At 59.1% G+C, this 21,056-nt stretch overlaps 1 protein-coding gene across 1 annotated transcript; it reads left to right on the top strand.

Annotated features, from left to right (window-relative positions):
* Window positions 1-1,190: 1,190 nt before the first annotated feature.
* THOP1 (thimet oligopeptidase 1) lies at window positions 1,191-20,769 on the top strand. Its single transcript, XM_032466014.1, is given in 14 exon segments — window positions 1,191-1,354; window positions 4,110-4,322; window positions 6,559-6,707; window positions 7,458-7,565; window positions 9,138-9,240; window positions 11,749-11,909; window positions 13,203-13,338; window positions 13,480-13,846; window positions 13,968-14,169; window positions 16,104-16,259; window positions 16,261-16,291; window positions 16,561-16,689; window positions 17,359-17,495; window positions 17,787-20,769. Coding segments are annotated over 14 exon segments (2,064 nt in total). The 5' UTR covers window positions 1,191-1,338; the 3' UTR covers window positions 17,943-20,769.
* The last annotated feature ends 287 nt before the right edge of the window (window positions 20,770-21,056 follow it).

The raw sequence follows: 21,056 nt of genomic DNA, 5'->3' as shown, positions 1-21,056 counted from the left end.
AGAGCAATACAGAGATATTTGTTTACAACAGGTGCCTAACAATCAAATATTGCACACCAACTATAAAGACCAGAAAAATGCTTGCTTTCATTATCTTTTATTGGGGTGGACAAACTATAAACTAGTAAGCTAGTACATAAATGAACAAATTTTACTTAATGACAAGCGCTATGAAGAAAAAATGGGGTATTGTGATTGGGGAGGTAAGTTGGCTGGGATAGTTAGGGAAGGCCTCTTTGTCATGTGTGGATTTGGAGAAGGGGGCGGGCTGCGGGGCGGGGGTGGGGGGCAGGAAGAGCTCCAGGTACAGGAAACAGCGAAAATGAAAACTAACGTAGAATAAAGGTTGAAGTCCTAAAGAGAGAAAAAATCAAGGGCGGGTAATGAGAAATTCCCTATTTAATGACCGCCATTAGCATTAAAGTTGCCAGAAGTGTTCTCCCAATTCATTTTTATCCTACTTAAAACGCAAGCACGTGTAACATGCTTGGTTATTTTCATTTGTTTTGCAGAAACAAAGGAGGTGGGTTTGGGGGCCAGTTTAATTCTTGTTTTTTTTTTCCTGCGTACCTTAGACGGTTCAAGATTTTGTTCTAACCGACAACACTAGATATAGGTCAGGCAGTTGCGCTGTTCCAAAACACCTGTTGTTTGAGGTCCTGGCTTCGTTCACTGAAGCTTTCTCGATATACTTACTTGCTTACATTTGTGATTTTAAAGAAGTGTATGTTTAATTTAATTGATTAACTGAATTTAGCTGACAAATGTGGCTCACTTTCTCTGTTCATCAGATGCTAAGAACCTGGGCAGGATGCTGGGAATGAGATGAGCGCCTGAGATGTGGTAAGCGGTCACTAAAGGAGGACCTTAGATGAGGGAGAAAACTCGCAAAACTAGCCAAATACACAATTGAGGTAGAAAGGAGGCAAGTACAAATTAATACAAGAACTAGAAGCCTAAGGCGAAATACTGTTTGAAAGAACCACATGGAGGATCCGAGGCGCCAGCTGCGTGTAGGTTTCCATGGAAACGCACCTCCCTGGCCTCCTCAAGGGCTCCGCCCCCTTATCACCGGGAGCCAATGACGAGCAGGGGTGGTTCCAGCGCGTGCGCAGAGTGAGTCAGTGCCTTGGAGCACCGCTCCGGGGATGTGGGCTGAGCTGGGGCACGTGTGCGCCCCGTAGTCCTGCGCACGCGCTCTCCCAGCATTCAGTGGGCGCGCGGGCGGCGGGCGCCTCAGTCCCGAAGGCTGCGGCTGCTGAGTGGACAGTGTTGGCCGACCGCTGAGCCGACGCGGACCAGGTGGAGGGAGGGACCGCAGGTGCGCACCCGCTCGTCATGAAACCCCCCGCAGGTACCGGCCGCCCCTTGGTGCGTTCCTGCTCGCCGGTCCCGTGCGCCCCAAGCGCCCTGGCGCCCCCCTGGGTCGCCCCCAGGGCCTAAAAGCCGAGCCCAGTGACCCCCGAGTGACCGGGGCCGGGGCGGGGGTGGGGGTCTGTGAGCCCAGAACCCCGCCCCCTCGGTTGCCGAATGAATGAACCAGCTTTTCCGGCTCTTCACTCATTCGTCAAACTCCGTGTCGCTTCTGCTGAGGACGGGTCGTGCTGTGGTCTGGCGGACTCTCAGGGAGTTCTAGATGCAGTTCCAGAGCCGGAGACGGACGTTCGACAAGCAAAAAGCAGGCGAGGGCTTTAGAGAGTGGTCGGTGCTTCTTTAGGGAGAGCGGCCCTGGAGGGCTTCTCGGAGGAGGAGGTGGCATTTAGAAGCAACTGTCCTGCCAAGACCTGCGGGAGGAGCGTCCCAGGTGGTGGGAACCGCGAAGGCAAAGGCGGGGAGGCCAGCACACGGGTAACGCGTTTGGAGAGCAAGTCGTTGTGGCTAGAACGTAGCTGGGGGGTCCCGTTTATGTTAACGGCAAAGGGGCGTAATGGAACGGTTTTCACTTAGAGGAAGAATGTGAGCCGCATACTCTATTTTAGAAAACCGCTCAGGTTGCTGAGTGGGGGCTCCCGGAACTTTCTCTTGCCCTCCTAACCACCTCACCCCACCCCACCCCCAGCTCTTTCTGCAGCCCTTTGAGATGATGATGATAATTGTATTAATGATAAAATCATAATTAGGGTTATTCAAGCCTCGGGAAGGAATGTCATTTGCCTTGTTTGCTGCAGAGTTGTTAGCTCAGAGCCCTGGCACATAAGGTGGTAATCAGCAAATATTTGTGAAGTGAATGGATCTGCTCAAAGTTTACAAATCCTAGCTCTTCCAGGAGGTTTTCCTGACAATTCCAGCTTGTGCGGATCTCCCACTTTTCCTGAGCTCCTGGAGCCCTTCTTTACCACCAAATTTAATGCAGACCTACAGTCCCTCTTCTGCAATTCTGAAATCCAAAATACTGTGCAAACAAAGATTTTCCCTAAGTTCACAGCAGTCATTTCGCTGGAAAAAGCTAACCTCTACTGACTTAAGAGCCTTTTTTTCTTTCCGCCTAATGTGTGTCCTTTGTCCTCAGCTGGAGTGATTGTGTCCCCCCCCAGAGGACACTTGGCCATGTCCGGGGACATCTGTGGTCATCATGACTGGGAGGCTCCTGGCATTGAGTGGGTTGGGGCAGGGAGGCTGCTCCACACCCTGCAGTGCCCGGGATGGTTCCCCACAGAGAATGACCTAGCCACGAATGTTAATGCTGTTAAAAAAACAAACAGAAACAAAACCTACCCAAGAGACACCAAACACAGGCTGGAGCCAGCAGCACCCTGCAAAGACCCCCAGTAGGCGGGGGTCTCAAAAGGGGGTGTCCGGCATCACCGTGGCCCCCGCTCCATTCCTGCCTGCCACAAGAGGGAAATGGGGCACAGGTGGGTGTTTCCTGGAGTAGCACCTTCTACTCACTGTGCACCACACACCCCGCTGGGGGGAGTGCACAGTCCCCCCATTCACTCAAGTAATTTGGGACAGGTGTGGCCATCACAGACCTGCAAGTGCTCCTAGAGTGCCGTTGGGTGGCCTCTCAGAAAGCGATGAGAAAAGGAAGACTGGCACGGGAAACTTGTTGAAGAAAGCCAGTGTGGCGGGGCACAGAGAAGTTGGCAAAACCATCTGGCCAAACCTGCCATGCTGGACCCAGTAGAGTCTGGGCAGTGGAGAGCAGGGGTCAGTCTGTATAGGACCACATGGGTTAGACTTGACTGTACACTTCAGTCAAAGCAGAAGCAGTTTTAGCTCTGGGGCTGGACAAAAACAGGCAAGCCGTTGTTTGCCAGCTCCTGGTGTAGGCTCCTATAAAGCGGATGGACTTCAACCCTGAGTGCATGGTGGAGCCCTGGGAAGGGAACAGGACCTGACCCCTGGGTGTGCAGATTTACAAAGGTGGGGTGAACATAGTCCACTGGTGCACAGTGTGGGGGCTAAAGTAGGCCGCCTGGCTTTGAACCACACCTCTGCCGCTTGCTGGCTGTGGATCATGGCAAGAGCCCCGAACTCTACAGACCTCAGAATTCCCATCTGTGAGGCGGGGCAACATAGGATTCTTATATAGAACTCTCTGAGGAGTCAGTGAGGTCACAATATCCCTGAATACTGCAGGAGGGTTTTAAAGTGATGGCTGTTGTTTGAGACCATGATTTATTATCCAAACACTGGGGGCTAGGGATGTTTCACTAGTCAGGACGTCCTCCTCATTCAGAAACGTGATATAGTACGAATGCCACGTCCAGGGAGGTGGTGGGTAACACCCTGTAATCTAAGGGCTCTTTCAGTGAGATGCAGGAATATGGTGGACGTCCACCTCTGCACTGCTGGCGTTTGGGGCTGGGTCTCTCCTGGGGGGCTCTCCCGACACTGGGCTGTTGAGAGGCATGCCTGATCCCACTGATGGAGCAGTGTCCTTTCCTAGTCATGGCAACCACAGACATCCCTGAGTGTCCCCTGGGGACAGGATCACCTTGTGCTCTAGAGGACCAATTGCCCTGTGTGTCCCCACAAAGCCCCTGGGCCTTGCTCATCTGCTTGGAGAAACGGTGATCCCCTCCTCCCCTGCTTCCCATTACTCTGATTCTGATTCTGGGCCTGAAGCAGACACACTGGGTGTGGGGTTCTGTCTTCGTGTCCAGCCTGCGCAGGAGATGCCCTGGACGTGGTGGCGCCGTGCTCGGCGGTAAACTATCTCCGGTGGGACCTGAGCGCCCAGCAAATCAGGGAGCTCACCGCTGAGCTCATCGAGCAGACCAAGCGCGTGTATGACCGCGTGGGCTCCCAGGAGCTCCAGGATGTGTCCTACGAGAACACTCTCAAGGCGCTGGCCGATGTGGAGGTGTCCTATACAGGTAAGTCAGGGCGGGGTCCAGGCAGGGAGGCGGCAGCTCAGGCCTGGACCCTGTGCAGGGTGAAGCCGCCTCCTCCCTGGGGGGCCGATGGAGAAATGCGCTGACCAGGTAAAGGCGCCTAGTGGGTACTGGTCAGCGGGAGGCAGCCTGGAGGGTAGCCAGTGCCCCTGTGCCCTCTTCCATGCCCCCCAGACACGGCCTGCACGCTGTCCCTGGGTCCAGGTCATCTGAGGGCCCAGAGCGGGCAGCATCGGACAGTGTGTGAAGCCCTCCTGTCCCTGAGCCAGCACAGGTGCCAGCCTTGAAACTGGAGCCCTTCTCACCCTTCCCACTGCCCTGTGCTCCGGTAACCTGATGCCGCCACCCCGTGGCTCCTTCCTCCTCTCCTCTGTGGGGTCAGGTGGACAGAGCCTGGCTCCCGGAGCCCCTTTGGAGGCTGACAAGGCAGAAAACTCCAAGCCATGGAAACCCCCACCCCCAAAGCTCTAGGAAAGTTGTTTTTCTGGGAACCATCTAGAACCCCTCAGTTCCAGCTGTAGGATCCTCACGTGTCCCTGACTCCTCACCCTGCCAGGTCTGCCAGCCCCTGGCCTGTGGCTCAGACTCCCGTGGGCCCGCTGTTGCAGGGGGCTGGTGTGCTGTGGGCCCGGAGCTGAGGGCTGCGGCCCAGGCGGCGGGTGGGCCTCGGTCTCTCCTCGTCCCTGGCAGGAGGCCCTGAAGGGTTGATGATGCAATTCCACTTACCCAGCGTGACCCTGCCAGACGTGATTTCATTTCCCCACCCCTACTCCCGAGGCTTCTGATTCCTGTCTCCCCTTAGTAGCCTGGGTAATTTTAAAGAAAACTGGAATTGAACCGTGGCACTCCCCTCGGCCTGCCCTTAGTGCCTTCCCACTGCCCTCGAGGTGAAGGTGGGGCCCTCAACGTGGCCTTTGGTGCCCGCCTCGTGCCACCTTGCACCTCCTCCTGGGGCTCCGTGCCGGCCTGGATGTCCTCGCCCCCCTGCTTTGCCAGGTGTCGGGTTCTCTGAGCCCAGATGGACCTCTGCCCCTGGCGCCCCTCCCGCGCCCCCTCGCCCCAGCCCGCCGCCGGGACTAATCCCCCGTTCTGCTCTTCTGTTGTCACACTCGGTGCAGCCACAGCCTGCAAATCCCCGAAGGACAGAGGCTGTTTCTGTCCTTTTCACGGCTCTCTCCAGAGGCCCCCTGTGTTTGGTCTAGTCAGCTGAGCGGGTCACTGCCCCATGGAGGTCTCCTTGGGGCCGCTCACCCACCAGACCTGCGGACAGTGTCATCGGCCTGAAGCCGTGGAAGCCAGCAAACTATGATTTTAATTCAGGTCTCCCCACTGCAAAGGACATGCTTTTTAGACTGCTCTGTTGAGATAGAATTTGTATACTATGTACATTTCTTTAGATTTTTGTTTAGTATATTTAGAACACACAGTACCACTATCTAATTTTAGAACATTTCTGTCACCCCAGAAAGAAGCTCTACCCCCATTATCACCATCCCCCAGCACCAGACAACCAGGAGCCCCCTCTCTGTCTGTGGATGGGTCTGTTCTGGACGTCTCACATCCATGGAATCACACTGTGTGTTCTTCTGTGTCTGCTTCTCTCCCTGAGCATCGTGCGCCCAGGGTCCGTCCCCATGGGAGCGGGTGTCAGGGCTGCTCTCCTTTCTGTGGCTGAGTGATGCTCCCGTGTGTGGAGGGACAGGTGTGTTCATTCATCTGCTGATGGACATCTGGGTTGTGTCCACTGTTTGCTTATTACGGATCATGCTGCTGGGATCGCGTGTGTCCCAGCTTTCTGGTGGACAGTGTTCCGTCTCTCTTGGGTATCCCCCTGGAAGTGGCATTGCTGGGTCATATGGGGGCCCTACTAACCCTGTTCACAGAGTGTGCATCGTGGTGTAAACTCACCGGGATGTGGGGCAGACCCGTCGGCAGCTAGGGGCTCTCTTTCTAGCGTTGAGTCCCTCCAGCCTCTCCTGTGCTGCTCTGTTACCTTCCTTGGCTTGGGGTGTCGTGAGTGAGTCCACTGAGTCCATTCCCACTCGGACTGTGAGGTCCCTGAGGACGTGGGCGGCTGTGCTCCGGCCCAGGGCTGCCTTGGAGTGCTAGCTGAGGACTCGGTGACGCGGATGAGCCCTCTGCCGGGGCTGAGGCCGGCACTCGCCAGGTTCTGTGCGGGGCCCAGCCTCACAGCTGCCCCTTCGTCCCCCCATTTCAGTTCAGAGGAACATCCTGGACTTTCCCCAGCATGTGTCCCCATCCAAGGACATCCGGGCGGCCAGCACGGAGGCGGACAAGAAGCTGTCGGAGTTCGACGTGGAGATGAGCATGAGGCAGGATGTGTACCAGAGGATCGTGTGGCTGCAGGTGAGTGAGTTTCTGTTCCTCTAAGAGAAAGCGTTAAAAACATGACAAAGCCAAGCGAAGAGGAAAGAAAAGAAGTCCGAGACACCTTGGACTCCAGGAGCCCTTCCACGCCCGCCGTCCTGGCCCTCTCCCGACCTCACTGGCGCCACCCGGAGGGTGCGTCCCACCTGCCCCATGAGGCGGGGGGATGAGGGGCACGTGTGTGCAGGGCCCGCCCCGTCGGTGCCCTCACATCTGGCTGAGCGCCGCCGATCCCATGGCAGGCACTGCGGATGCTTCTCGTGTCGCTGGTGGGCGTTCCCTCGGGAGCAGGGGGAGCCGCAGGGAGCTTTGTGCAAACTCGGTGCAGACGGCTCTGGAAGCGCAGTGGGGTTTCTTTTAATTGAAGTGTTTATTGAGACGGTTGCGAGTTCACCCGCTCTGCCCAGTGTGCCCCGGGGTCCGGTTCTGGGAGTCAAGTCAGCCTCACGCGGGACCCTGACGGCGCTGCCCGCCCCTCGCCCCACCCTGCGGGAGGCCCTGGGCCACTATCACTTCTGGGCTGTTCCCAGTAAGGGCACATCTGTGGCAGGTTCTGTGAGGACGGAGTCTCCGGTTCTCCAGGGTGACCGCCCTGCCAGGCCCCGGGAGAGGGGCTGCTTCGCGTTGTTGGAAGCCGCCTGGCTTCTGTCCCCGGCGGCCCCCCCGCGGCCTGGCGCTTGGCACTGCCCGGGCCTCATCAGAAGCACACCTGTGGGTTTCTCGTTCTAGGAGAAAGTCCAGAAGGACTCGCTGAAGCCCGAGGCGTTGCGGTACCTGGACCGGCTCGTCAAGCTGGGCAGGAGGAACGGCCTCCACCTGCCAGTGGACACGCAGGAGGCAAGTGCCCACCCGCCTGAAGGCCCAGCCCCCGGCCGAAAGGAGGGTCTGCCCTTGGGTCTCTGGGGTCACAAGGGGCTCCGCAGCCAAGGAGAGTGTGAGGGGGCACAGGCCATGTCAGCCCCTCTCTGAGTCCCTCCCAGCCTGCACCCCCATCCGGTCCCCCCGGGCTCCTGGGCGAAGGTCTTGAGGAAGAACCCCCTCCTCTGGAGTCTCCTCCACCTGCAGCACCTGCTCCCGCCCATCCTGACACCGGGCCTGGGGGCTCTCCCACAGCCACTCTGACAGCCCGTGTCCTCCAGCTCAGCTCTGTCCCCACCCACCCAGGGACAGCGTCGGAGCCCGGGGTTCAGGGCTCAGGTTGTCCTCTGTTCTTCTGGCTGACGGGCTGTCAGAGGCTCCCACGTCCCCTCCCTGGGTTCCGTGGATTTGCTAGAGCGTCCCCCAGAGCTGGGGAAAGCAGTCGACACACTGGGTCCCCAGGTTGTTACAGAGGAAAGGCCAGAAGCGGGGTATGCGGGGGAGGGGCGGGAAAGGGCACCCGGCTTCCTGCCCTCGCCGGGCACCACCCTCCTCACCTGGCATCGCCCTCCTGACGCCTCCACGTGTTCACCACCCGGAAGATCTCTGAACCCCATCCTTTTGGGTTTTTACTGTTGGCAACTGATTCAACCTCCAGCCCCGAGCCCTGTGTCCTCCTGGGAAGTGGGGAGGGGTGGGGCTAAAAGTCCCTGAGGTTTTAGGTCTTAAGAGCTGTGTGCCAGGAATGGGCGCCCCGACCAAACGTAACTTTGTTCTTACAAGTCAGAGTCTCACGTGCGGTGTCTCTGGCTCCCAGCTGGGCACCAAGGCTGGGAGGGTGACGAGAGGCCGACAAGTGTGGTGTCTGCCTTCACCACTCTCTTTCTGCTGAGCCAGGCAGCCCCACGACTGCCCGGGGCTCCCGACGGGCTCACGCCCCCCACCCCGGGCCTGTCTCCGCCGGTCCTCCCAGCCTCCTGCGAGGCCTTGCCCTGCTTCCTGAAGCAGCAGTGTGTCCCCCCTTTGGCCGGTGCTGCCATTCCCGTCCATGTGGCCCCACACCCTCCAGGGCCAAGCTGTGGCCAGTGGGGCTGTGAGGCTGCAGTGAGACCAGGCCTGCACCCAGCAGAGGCTGCCCACCACGCCAGTGGTTCGGAGCCAGTGCTGCCCGAGGAGCCTGGCAGAGCCATGGGGCCGCTGCCTCCACCCACCTCGTCCTGACGGGCAGGTCGGCTCTGGCCACTGCGGGGCTGCGGTCCTGCCGAGGGGCTGGGCAGGTTCCCCAGGGAGTTGCTCCCTCGCCCACACTCAGTTGACTTTTGCTTTGAAAAACCAGACTGAGCCCGAGAAAACAAAAGTTCAGCTCCCTTAAAATGGCTGGAGCCCAGGCTCCCGACCCTGGAGGTAGCTCCCGAGAGGAGAGGGTCGGGCCTAGCAGATGGGACCCCAGCCCCGGGGTCCCCGCAGCCCTCTTGTTCCTGCCTCTTCTCCCTGGGGGCCCCTCCTGTCCCCGTGCATGTCCCAGCTCTCACGGTGGCCTCCTTCCTTCAGAAAATCAAGAGCATCAAGAAGAAGCTGAGCCTCCTGTGCATCGACTTCAATAAGAACCTGAACGAGGACACGACCGTCCTGCCGTTCTCGCGCGAGGAGCTGGGTGCGCCAGGCGGTGCGGTGGGCCGGCCGCGGAGGGCCTTCTTCCCACCCCCGGGCCCTCACAGCGTCTGGAGCCCAGGGTTCTGGATCCTTCCCTGGGGAGGGGGAGGGCTGTGATCTGTCTGCCGAGATTCTGCCTGACCCGCAGGCGTCCCCCAGACCCCCGCCTGCTCTCCGTGACGCCTGTCCTTTCATCTCTGGGCCCTCCTGCAGCTGGCTGTGCGCGGGGCCCGGAGGGGCTGGGGCCTGGATGGCTTTCTTAGCTTCTGCTCTCTTCCCCAAATGCTCTGGAACACGTCACACCTGTGGGAAAGTGGCAGCAATAGTACGAGGGAGACCCCGTGGGCCCCGGGACGCTGTGTGTGTGCTGTTCCTGAGCCCAGCCCTCCTTACGCGTCCCCCCAGGAAGTAGGGCACCAAGCAGGTCCCCTAGCCATCCCTAGGACCGTCGTGACGTTTCTGTCCCTCTGGCTCCTCTCAGGCCTCGAGCACCACTTTCAATTCTGTCTCTCCAGGCTCCTCTCCGGTCGAACAGTTCCTCAGCCTTGACAACCTTCCTTCCATCTTTCCCACGTTGACAGTTTGGAGAGACCCAGGCCGGGTGGGCAGTGGCCTCTGAACTCTGCCCAGGGGCTCAGCCCTACAAGGGGCTGAGTATCCAAGCCAGTTCTGTGCGTCAGGGTTTGCCTGTGACACAGCATTTGCCTGGGGTGATCGCCGGCCTCTGGGATCCCGCAGCTGAAACTGCTCGCACTCGCCGTCCCATGGGGCTGCTTTTCCGCCCACCTGTCCAGCCCAGGGGCCCCGCGGTCTTGGCCCAGCCTCCTGTGCCGGAGCATGAACCCTCAGCCCCGTGGAGCACACGCTGCAAACCCCAGCCTCACAGGGCAGGGCAGCGGCCAGATGTATGTGGTCAGCCCAGCAGGGTGGGGCCCATCTGCAGTTTCAGTTCCAGCTGAGCTGGAGCCCCGCTGGCTTCCTCCGGCTGGGAAAGGAGGCGGGGTGTCATCTTACACAAGCATGGATGGTCTGTTTCTGTCTTGTTTCCCTCTCAGTCACATACATGTGTGCTTACAGGTGTATAAAACTTCATTTCCTTTTCCTAAGTCTTCATCCCTTGGTTAAGGCGATTTCCACCAGGCGTCCCTGTAGCATCACTGGTTCCCCTTCGTAAGCAGTGATCTTCCCAGAGATGCTTAGACACCGCGGCTCCTCGCATCTTGCCCGCTAGTTCTTCATCAGCGGATGATTCTCTAACTCCACGGTCTTTGTCAGTTTGTGTCCTCTTGTGAGTCAGAAGGGCTCCCACCCCTCTTGTGTTTACTGCCCGATCTCTGTCCGCCCGTGGACTGAGAGGTCTCTCTTATTCAGGGAGTGGTCCCTCGCTGTCCTCGTTTGCTTTGGTGCGTGACTGTCCAGTTTGGCCTAGAGGGACCCCTTCAAGGGGACGTCCGTGCCCTTGCAGTTCTTTGAGCACCTTCTGTTTGACAGCGGGTGCACCAGGCTTGCTTTGCCCTGGCCCGACCCTGGTAGGGTAGTTAGGGCCAAGGTCTGGGTGCAGAGGGCGATCGCTCCTAGGCCCCCTCAGCAGACGGGGGCCGGGAAACCCTTATCCGTGCGCACACGTCCGTGGTGCGTGCCACAGCCTTCTGCTTCCCCGCCCCGCGGGGTGGTGCCCCCTCATGTTTTCCTGCCCTCCCCAACGCTGAGAACCGGATCCCGGACGAGAGAGAGCGAGGGAGTGTCCCGGGGTCTTACGCCCGAGGAGGGGCGGTGCCGGTTCTGGCGCGAGGGCCGCTCTTCCTGGGCCGTTTCTCCACGCCGACTGGGCTGGGTCCACGGCTGAGCTTTGCTGATCGAGTCACAGGCACCCCTTTGTAGGGGCCTGCCGAGGCGGCCCACCTGAGGGGGACCCTCCGGGATGCCTCTGCCCCTCCCTCAGCTCCCGTGCCCCAGGGCCGAGCCAGATGGTGGGGGCTCCTGGTGGCCTGGCCTCCGTGGTCTGAGCAGGGGTTACGGTGGCCTTGCATATGTCTCCTCAGCTGTGAGGCCTGGGCCCCTGGAGGTTTTAGTCTGAGGGCAGTGCACCTGGGTCTCTGCATTTGGAGGACGGGCTGGTGGCCAGAGACCAGGTGGGAGGCCATCGCGGCAGTGCTGGCTGCAGGAGGGGGCGCGGGCTCTGCTCAGTAGGGGCTGGTGCTGCTCACCCAGAAAGGACACGAGGGGAGCCGGCAGCGCCTGGCAGACCACGCTTGTCCCAGGGTAGAGACTGTCCCCACAGTGGAGCTGGACGTAGCTTTGCCTCCCCAAGGGCGTCCTGATGGGAACAGCAGCAGATCTCCGCAGTGGGAGAGCCCTCGACATCTTCCCTTTGGGGTGTGGAGGAGGAAGTGAGCGGCCAGAGTCCCAGAGTGTGTGGGAGGCTGTACCCCGTGAGCTCCCACACCTCCCCCCCACCTCGGCTGGACGGCCTGCTGGTCCTCTCAAAGCCCCGATTTCACTCCTGTAGGAGGGCTCCCTGAAGACTTTCTGAACTCACTGGAGAAGACAGAGGATGAGAAGTTGAAGGTAACCCTCAAGTACCCGCACTATTTCCCCCTCCTGAAGAAGTGCCACGTGCCCGAGACAAGGAGGAAGGTGGAGGAGGCCTTCAACTGTCGGTGCAAGGAGGTGAGGGGCGCCTCGGGTCCCGTCTGCCTGAGAGCCCTGTGGCTCTGCCTGTGAGCGCTGGCGGCTCAGTGACTGGTGGGGCCCTGCCAGCTCGCTCTGCCCTCCCAGGTTTCTGTGCCTGTTTGCCCAGCCCCAGGGACCCTCTTCCCAGCTTGTCCTCCATCCCACCCCTTCGTGCCTTAGTTTCTCCGGTGGCAAGCTGGGATTTGCCGGCATGCCCCTCTCTTCTTGTGCCTCCCGCATGAGGGCCGGCCTTCTAGCTGTGGCCCTGGGGAGAGCCTCGACGCTCAGCATGTGGCCACTGTCTGCTTCTCCTTTTGAGCCTCAAACAGACGGGGCAGTGATTGAACCCCATCATCCTCCCCGAGGACACCAGTGGTGCTCCCATGACCTTGCGGGTGACCTTGCAGGGGAGCACATGGGAAAGTCCTGTGTCCCTGCCTTCTTGGGGTGTAGACAGGCATGTCTGGCCTGCAGTGACCACGGGCTCCCAGGAGAAACCTCCATTGCAGAACTGGAGACCTGGCCCCAGAGAAGACGGCCACCTTTGGGGCTGGGACTTACCAGCTGCTGGCCGCCTGTAGAAGCGTCCAGGGAACAGGAGTTCGGGCTCCCTGGGGACGTGCTACTCTCTGTGGGGCAGCAGAGTTTGTGCTGTTGAGCCTGAGCCCGCAGATTCGCGGGCTGGTCTGCACTGGGTGGGGGCTGGTGTCTTCACATCCTCCTGGCCCCGGGCTTGCCCAGGGCAGAGCTTGAGGGTGGAGTTCTGGGATTGGGGATTTAGTGCCCCTTGCCTGGCTGGACGCTCTCAACTTCCCGGGTGTAGCTTGGTTTCCCACGGATGAACTGGGCTGGCAGGCGTTCTGTTCTACTTTGAATAGGCCTGTTTCTCCTTGTAAACTAATCAGTCGGGTGTCGTCTGGTGTCTGTCCCACAAGCTTGGTTGGCTGGGTGAGCCCGGAGCCCCGTGGCTCTGCATGGTGCTGCTGCAGAACCTGGCACACTGCCCTCTGCGCTCGGCCTTGGAGCCCGGCACGGTTCACACCCTTTCTGCTTCCGAGAGGACCTGGGGCTTACAAAGACCACGTGTTACGACAACACCAAGTGCATGGAAATCCAGCCAAGGGGAGGGAGGCGGGGAACCGGGTGCAGCGGACAGCATCCCAGGTTCCGGACCGTGTCCCCCAGCGGCCTGAGCCCCACCCTGGCCTGCCCGCCGGGACTGGGTGGGAGAGGAGCCGCACGCGGGGAGGGCGTGGCCCGTGGCCCACCGCGCAGCATCTGTGGTTCCAGGAGAACTGTGCGATCCTCAGGGAGCTGGTGGCACTGCGTGCCCAGAAGTCCAGCCTGCTGGGGTTCAGCACGCACGCCGACTACGTGCTGGAGATGAACATGGCTAAAAGCAGCCAGGCGGTGGCCGCTTTCTTAGGTAACCCGCCTCCCTGGGTGCCTGAGAGCCTCACTCTGCCCGCCCGGGGTCCCAGTGTCTGTCCTGATCCTTTATTTGGCTTCGAAGACACAGGGTGGGGGCCGCCGCAGGAGGTACCCTGACCTCTCCCCCCGCCCCCAGACGAGCTGGCCCAGAAGCTGAAGCCCCTCGGGGAGCAGGAGCGGGCCGTGATCCTGGAGCTGAAGAAGGCCGAGTGCTCCAAGCGGGGCCTGGACTTCGATGGGCGGATCAACGCCTGGGACATGCGCTACTACATGAACCAGGTGGAGGAGACGCGCTACAGCGTGGACCAGAACCTGCTCAAGGAGTACTTCCCCGTGCAGGTGGTCACCCGTGGGCTGCTGGGCATCTACCAGGAGCTGCTGGGGCTGACCTTCCAGCTGGAGGACGGCGCCGCCGTCTGGCACGAGGACGTGACACTCTACACAGTCAGGGACTCGGCCTCGGGCCAGGTCATCGGGAAGTTCTACCTGGACCTCTACCCTCGGTGCGTGTGGGCCGGGCTGGGGTGTGTGGGCAGCTCTCTGTGGGGCGGTGGGGTGTGTAGGATCTGGGCAGGGCAGGCCAAAGCAGTTAATCGAGGGGCTGACCCGCCTCCCCCCAACCAGGGAAGGGAAGTATGGGCACGCGGCCTGCTTCGGCCTGCAGCCGGGCTGCCTGCGGCAGGATGGGACCCGGCAGATCGCCATCGCGGCCATGGTGGCCAACTTCACCAAGCCCACCACCGACGCACCCTCCCTGCTGCAGCATGACGAGGTGGAGACCTACTTCCACGAGTTTGGGCATGTGATGCACCAGCTCTGCTCCCAGGTGGGTGTGCGGTGGAGGCCGGGGGGCAGTCTGCAGCGGGCCCCTCACTGTCGCATTCTTCATCCAGCGGCACCACGGACACGGTGACGCCCTCAGACCCCGCAGACTGTGCCGCATGAACAGCAGAAATGTGAGCTCATGGTCCTAGTGGCGGGAAGTCCGGGACCAGGCTGTCAGCAGGGCTAGTTAAACAAGTGTACGCTTTAAAAGTTTTCTTTTGAAAAAAAAAAAAAAAGGGAAAGGGCGAAAGGAATGTTGCCCCTGGGGCCCGATGACTGCCAGTGATGAGAACTGGAGGGAAGCTCTGGGTCCGGTGAGCGCCGAGCCCAGTGAGGAGGCTGCGGGGCTGCCACCCCCCTTGGTGGAGGTACTGGCCCCGCAAGTCCAGGTGATTCCCCCCATAGGCCCTCAGGGCAAAGGCAGACTCACCCTGGGATGCCTCGGCCCCCAGCCTGGCCTCCGGGGCATACCAGCTGCCCATCTGCCGTGCTCTGCCTTCTCGCCGTCAGGCAGTCCTTTCTCCTGAGAGCGGGGCTCTGATGGCTGCACAGGATTGCGTCAGGCACCTGACCAGGCTGTACGGCCATCACTACTGCCCGTCCTGGAACATCTCCATCGCCCCAGAAAGATCCTGCATGCCCCTTTGCAGTCACTCCCTCCTCCGCCTCCCCAGCCCCTGACAACCAGGCCCCTCCCTGTGTATGTGGACTGGCCTGTTCTGGACGTCTCACATCCATGGACTCACACACTGTCCTTCTGTGTCTGCTTCTCTCACTGAGCATCGTGCTCTCAGGGTCTGTCCCCGTGCTAAGATTTTCTCCTGTTTTTTCCCCCTAGTTTTGTAGTTTTAGCTCTCCTTTTTGGTGTCCTCCATTATGATTGAGGGTAGGGGGTCACCCACTCGCAGACCAGCAGCAGCTCAGGGCAAGTCGGCTTGTGTCCATCCGCTGGCTGGAGCCCTCGTGCCCCTCAGCCCCGTTCGCGCCCCCTCACCTCTTCCCACTTCTGCACCGTCAGCTCACGCATCCCTTCCCATTCCCACAACACTCCTCTGCCAGCAACCCTCACGGCCCCTCGGTTCCCTCAGGTGTTTTTTGTTTTTTTTTTTTTTTGTAATAACGTAGTCTTTTATTTTTAATTATTATTTTTAATGGAGGTACCGGAGCTTGAACCCAGGACCTCGTGCATGCTAAACACATGCTCTGCCACTGAGCTATAACCTCCCTCCACCACAGGGCAGTCTTGATACAGTTGATTTCATTGTTCGAGGCAGTTCTGTTCTCTAAAATCACTGAGGACACTGAGCGAGGGAGGACACGGGGACCGGGCTCCTGCAAGCCACTGTCACCACACTGTCACAGCCATTCCATCACAGTGTCATGTGATTGTTCACTTCTGTTTAAAGACACCTTTTCTGCTGTGAGTTGATTTCCTCACACTGAGCTCCTGGCTGGCAGGGCTGCAACTCTCGCCCAAACCAAGCTCATCTGACACTTGCATTTTCTCAGAGGACAGCATCGCCCTCCTGCACGGGGGACACTGGCCAGTTGGGGGGGGGGTGCATTTTAGATACAGAATCACCCACCAGAACAGAACCGGAAAGATCAGGGTGCTCAGGAGACTGAAAAGGACGCTTGTTTGCAGTGAGCTGGAACCAGAGGTGGGCGTCGAATGACCCTGGCGCCTCCCGACGGGGCGAGTTCACAGACACTCAGGCCTGGGGAGGACGCGCCAGGGGCGGCTCCTTGGCTGCAAGGCAGGGCTTCAGCTGCACCCCGGCGGTTATCCGGGAAGAACTGCCCAGGCACCGTAGTCCAGACTCCCGTCTCTGGGCCTTTTCCCTTGGGGGTGCAGGGCTTTCTGAGGGCATTGGCTGCGTGGGTGGGGTCACTACCGCCACATCCTGCCGCCGCAGCTCTGCCCCGCCCCCACAGGCAGAGTTCGCCATGTTCAGCGGGACGCATGTGGAGCGGGACTTTGTGGAGGCGCCTTCGCAGATGCTGGAGAACTGGGTGTGGGAGGCGGAGCCGCTGCTCCGGATGTCCCAGCACTACCGCACGGGCACTGCGCTCCCCCAGGAGCTGTTGGACAAAGCTCATCAAGTCCCGGCAGGCCAACACCGGTGCGCAGCGCCCGCCCCCCGTCACCCTGTGCCGCACCGCCCCCCCTTACCCCGCACCCCAACGCGCTTGCCTTCCATCGTGCCGCGCCCGCACTGCACCCGCCCCGTGGCACCTGCCTCGCGCGGTACTGCCTCTCACCTGCACCCGCACCGCATCCGCGAGAGCTCTGAGTAGGGGACCAGGGTGGAGGAGACCCCGCAGCCCCTGGGCCTTCTGGGTCCCCAGTGCCCCTGCTCACCGCTGGCTCGTGCCCCTTCCTCCTGCTCAGGCCTCTTCAACCTGCGTCAGATCGTCCTGGCCAAAGTGGACCAGGCCCTGCACACGCAGACGGTCGCAGACCCCGCCGAGGAGTACGCCCGCCTCTGCCAGGACATCCTTGGGGTTCCAGCCACGCCAGGTAGCTGCGCTCAAGCCGGGCCCACCTTAGAGCACAGGGTCAGGAGGGTCTGCTGGTGATGCGTTAAGGGGGACCAATCTACAGGCTTCAGCCAAGGCCATAAGGAGGCACCCGACCTCTGGCCTCTTTCTGCTTTGGTTCCTGGGCGGGTTCCTCCAGCCCTGTGGTCTGGGGTCCGTGGTCGGGTCCCGGGGCAGGGGCGTCCTCCACAGGCGGCTTTGTGAAAAGCCCGGAAGCGGCAGAAGAGATGAGGGGTTTCGCACCTGACATAAAGGGGAGAGGAGGTTTGAACTAGCGCACGTCGGCACAGACACACAGTCTGATAAAGTAGGAAGCCTTGCAGTGGTTCACCCCTTCATGAGCTTCTAGAAAGTTCCTTCAGGAGCGTTGTAGCCAGCACAGGCTCCTTGTTAAGGGCCATCCCCACCTGCTCAGTGTGAGCAGCTGACCTGATGGGTGAGACACTTTGGGGTGAAGCTCCCTGGGCTTCAGCAGGAAGTGGGCAGAGCTTCACTTTCTGCGGCCACATTCCCGCAAGGCAGGCAAGGCCCCTGGTCTCTAGATGTGTCGGGCCAGCTCCCTCTTCTGGTGGGGGGTCTGATGGGGCTGCTTTGAGGCCTCCTCCCTTGGGAAGGGGCCGCAACAAGAGCCTGTCCACGTCTGTCCCAGGGACCAACATGCCTGCGACCTTCGGCCACCTGGCGGGTGGCTACGACGCTCAGTACTACGGCTACCTGTGGAGCGAGGTGTACTCCGCCGACATGTTCCACACACGCTTCAAACAGGAGGGCATCCTGAGCGGCAAGGTGGGAGGCCGGCCTGGACCCAAGTGCCTGTGCAGCTGCGTGGGGCAGGGCACCCCTGGACCCTCCTGGGTGGGGGGCCACGCTGGCCAGGGCTCCAGCCCCTGTGCAGGTGGAGGTCCCCTGAGGATTTGTGAAGGATGGGGTTCCTGCCTCACACGCTTGTGCGTCCCCCACCCCGCACATCCCCATTCTGGTGTCTGGGTGTGCTCCCCTCTCTGGATGCTGCCCTGCCCCTTGGAGCAGGGGAGGGGACTCTGGGACCCTCCTCCAGCCCTGCCCCCGCCTCAGCAGGTCGGCATGGACTACAGAAGCTGCATTCTGAGACCCGGTGGCTCCGAGGATGCCAGTGTCATGTTGAAGCTCTTCCTAGGTCGCGACCCCAAGCAGGACGCCTTCCTACTGAGCAAAGGGCTGCAGGTTGAGGGCTGTGAGCCACCGGCCTGCTGACGGCACAGGTTCTGCCCATCCCTGTGGGCTGGACCCGGCTCCCTGGCCCTGGTGCCTTAGCGCCCAGCCGGAAGCAGGGTGGGAAGTGGGGGCTTCCAGCCTGGTGATAGGTCGGGGGAGGGCTACATGTCCCGCTACTCTCCACGGTACCCCCAGCAGCTACCCTGGGCTGAAAGGTCTCCGCCTGAGGTGTCTGGGGAGCCTTGTGTCCATTCAGGGCTCCTGTTTGTTGCACTAACGCGGCCCCTTCCCAGGGAGTTTTCCTAGTTAAGAAACAGTTCTTGAAATGCAGCCATTAAAAAAAGACTTCTGGTCTGGTCTCTGACTCCCTTCTACCACAGGGGAGTGGCATGTTGGAGTGGTCTGGATGATGACACGTTTGGGTCACCGGGAGACGGCTGAGCTGTGGAGGGAGTTCTTCCAGGCGGTGGAGACAGTGGTGCCAGCCCGCTAGGATTGCTCCCCAAGGTGCCTGTCTCCTGCCAGCCTCTCACCTGTCACTGTTCTGGAACCACCCCGCCTCATCCTTGCGGTGCTGGCTGGTGCGGATGCCCTCAGGCCGCACTCCTCTCTTGAGCCTGGCATCCATCTTTGGGATTGTGACAGACGGGGTGTGGCCTTGATGAGTGGGTGCAGCTGAGGGAAGCCGGGCTGTGGCTTTCCTGCCCCTGGACCTGCTCGCACGGCTGCGCCTGCCCTCCGCTCGCAGCTGGCTGGCTCCCTCTGGCTGTTGGCAGCCCGGTGAAGCCTGGACCACGGCAAGGGGCTGCCTTCTGGGTCCTGGTGATTCTGGAGGACGGCCTTGGTGGCATTGCCTGGCCCTGGTGGGAGTTAGGAAAGGGCTCTTCACTCAGGCAGGGGGGTGGGTGCCCGCTTCGCCTGGTCTGGGCCGTCTGTCCTGTGCTTCCTTCCCTGGACTTCCATCCTCTCCAGTCCTTCTCCCTGAGGCCCTGGCGGGCAGGCCAGTGGGGCCCCCGACTTCCCCTCTGCTGCTCCCTCACCCACCCCGTGCTGGCGGCTGTGGCCTGGGCTGTGGGGTCGGTCCCTCGCAGACCCGGCTCAGCTTCCTGCCCCAGTGTCTGCACCTTCTAAACAGGTGTTCCCAGCGGGGCTGTGGCCCAGAGCTGGGGGTTGGGCGGCCCATTGCCAGAAGGGCGTGCTGAAAGGCTGTGTTGATGCTGGAGTCACCCAGGGCTTGAACCACAACCAGCCTTCTGTCTGGCCACTTCCTGAGGTGGATGGGTGCTGGGGTCTGGGAGCCCTTGTCTTCTCCTGTACCGAGCCCCCAGATGGGTGCCATCTGGTCCCCGTGCAGAATCCAGATGTGGTATTGGCACCCCCAGCTGTGCTCCAGGCAGTCAGGGGGCTACAGGCCTCAGGGTTGTGGGTCACATGGTTCCTGCGTGGGCAGTTCAGGTCTGCGAGGGTGAGTCCCGGCCCCAGTCTTCAGCCTTCTTTCCCCAGACTCCGGGCCCAGGGTCTAGTCAATGCCGGCTGGAGGTTTTTGCTTGCTCTCCACAGCTTCTGCCCTGGCATGAGCCCCAGATTCATGCTGAGCTCAGCTGTCTGGGGCCCAGACTTCCTGGCAGCTGGTTCCTGTGTGTCTTTGGTCATTGATGGACTTGAAGTAGGGGCCCAGCCTCTGGGGTGGGGACCCTGTGCCTCATGGAGACTATTGCTCTCAGAGCACCAAGGAGGTGGCGGGGACAGCGGGCGCTGGGGTCCTGCTGGTGTACGTGGTCGCCAGGGTAACCAGAGCAGCCTCGTGCCGTGGGCTTGCAGTCTCACCAGAAAAACGAAATATGTCCAAGGAGACCCCAGGGGTCAGGAAGTCCCTGGCTTTTCTCTGTTGACTGTGAGCGACAGGCGGGCTCGGTTAGGCTTGGATGGACTCTACGAAGGTTCTTTACGTGGCCAAAGCGTCGGCCACAAGCATTTCCTTTTTATTAAAAAAAATTACTTCCCAAAGTGGCTGAAATTTTCTGGGAATAATACTTACAAAATGTAATGGAAAAGATAGAAAACTATGAGTAGAAAATAATTAGTTGCAGAAAAAAAGACCCAACAGATTTGTTAAAGAACTAATTTCCAAATGTTAGGTCCAGGTAAGTTTATGTTTTAGTTCTGAGGAAAAACCAACCCCGACTGCAGGTAAGTTGTTCCCTGTGGCAGAGGGAGAGGTCCAGATGACCAATTCTTTTCTAGTAATAATAATAGTTGTATTGTTATGTCATAGTAAATGCCACACACTAAGTTTAGCACTATTATTGGACCAGGCTGGTTTAATTCTCCCAATAACCATGAGATGTATGCAGCCTTATTATCCCTATTTGATAAATTTGATGAATGAGGCTTAGTGATGCTCAGTACTTTGACCAGGGCAGTGCAACCGTGAGTGGAGAACCTAAGGTGTAAAACCAGTTCCAGACACCAGAGACCAAGCTCTCAGCACAGAGCCACACTCTCCCCATCAGAACCAAATTCATCCAACCATCAGAGCCTTCTACCTGATGTTTATTCTACCCAAAAGCCCCTTGAAGACTAGATTCCCAGCCAAGGCTTTGAAGCAGGCAAGACAGAACTCTGGAGAAAGGACCCTAATCCATTTTGCCCAAGCACCTGTTGGTCAGATGACAAAGTCACAATCAGAACATCACAGAAAACACCATCAAGTGCCAACAGGTCGTTAGCTGTAATGGGGGAAGCAGTGTCAACTTCTCTCCATTCTCTGGACACTTCATTTCTTCTCGAAGAGAAAACGTGTAGAGGGCTTGGGCTGCTGCATACACAGTGCTATATATAGAGAGAGAAAGACAGAATCAGGGAAGAGAGAAAATGCATCACAGCTTAATCCAGTAGTAACAACAGTAATAAATATAATAAATACTCATGTAACTTATTAATAAACATTATTAAATGATTACATTTACCATATATATTATGTTACCATCTTGTATTAAAAATATATTACTAACCTATAATACATACATTTTTAATCTTTTCCTTTTTTTAGTCTTTTTAAATTTTTTTTCTATAATATATTAACTGTGGCAGTTTTATTATTTAATAGAATATTATTAACAAGTATATTATTACTGATAACTAAGCACCATT

This window comes from Camelus ferus, chromosome 22, assembly GCF_009834535.1.
Source record: "Camelus ferus isolate YT-003-E chromosome 22, BCGSAC_Cfer_1.0, whole genome shotgun sequence".
Classification (NCBI taxonomy): domain Eukaryota; kingdom Metazoa; phylum Chordata; class Mammalia; order Artiodactyla; family Camelidae; genus Camelus; species Camelus ferus.
This window is presented reverse-complemented; position numbering and strand designations above follow the sequence as displayed.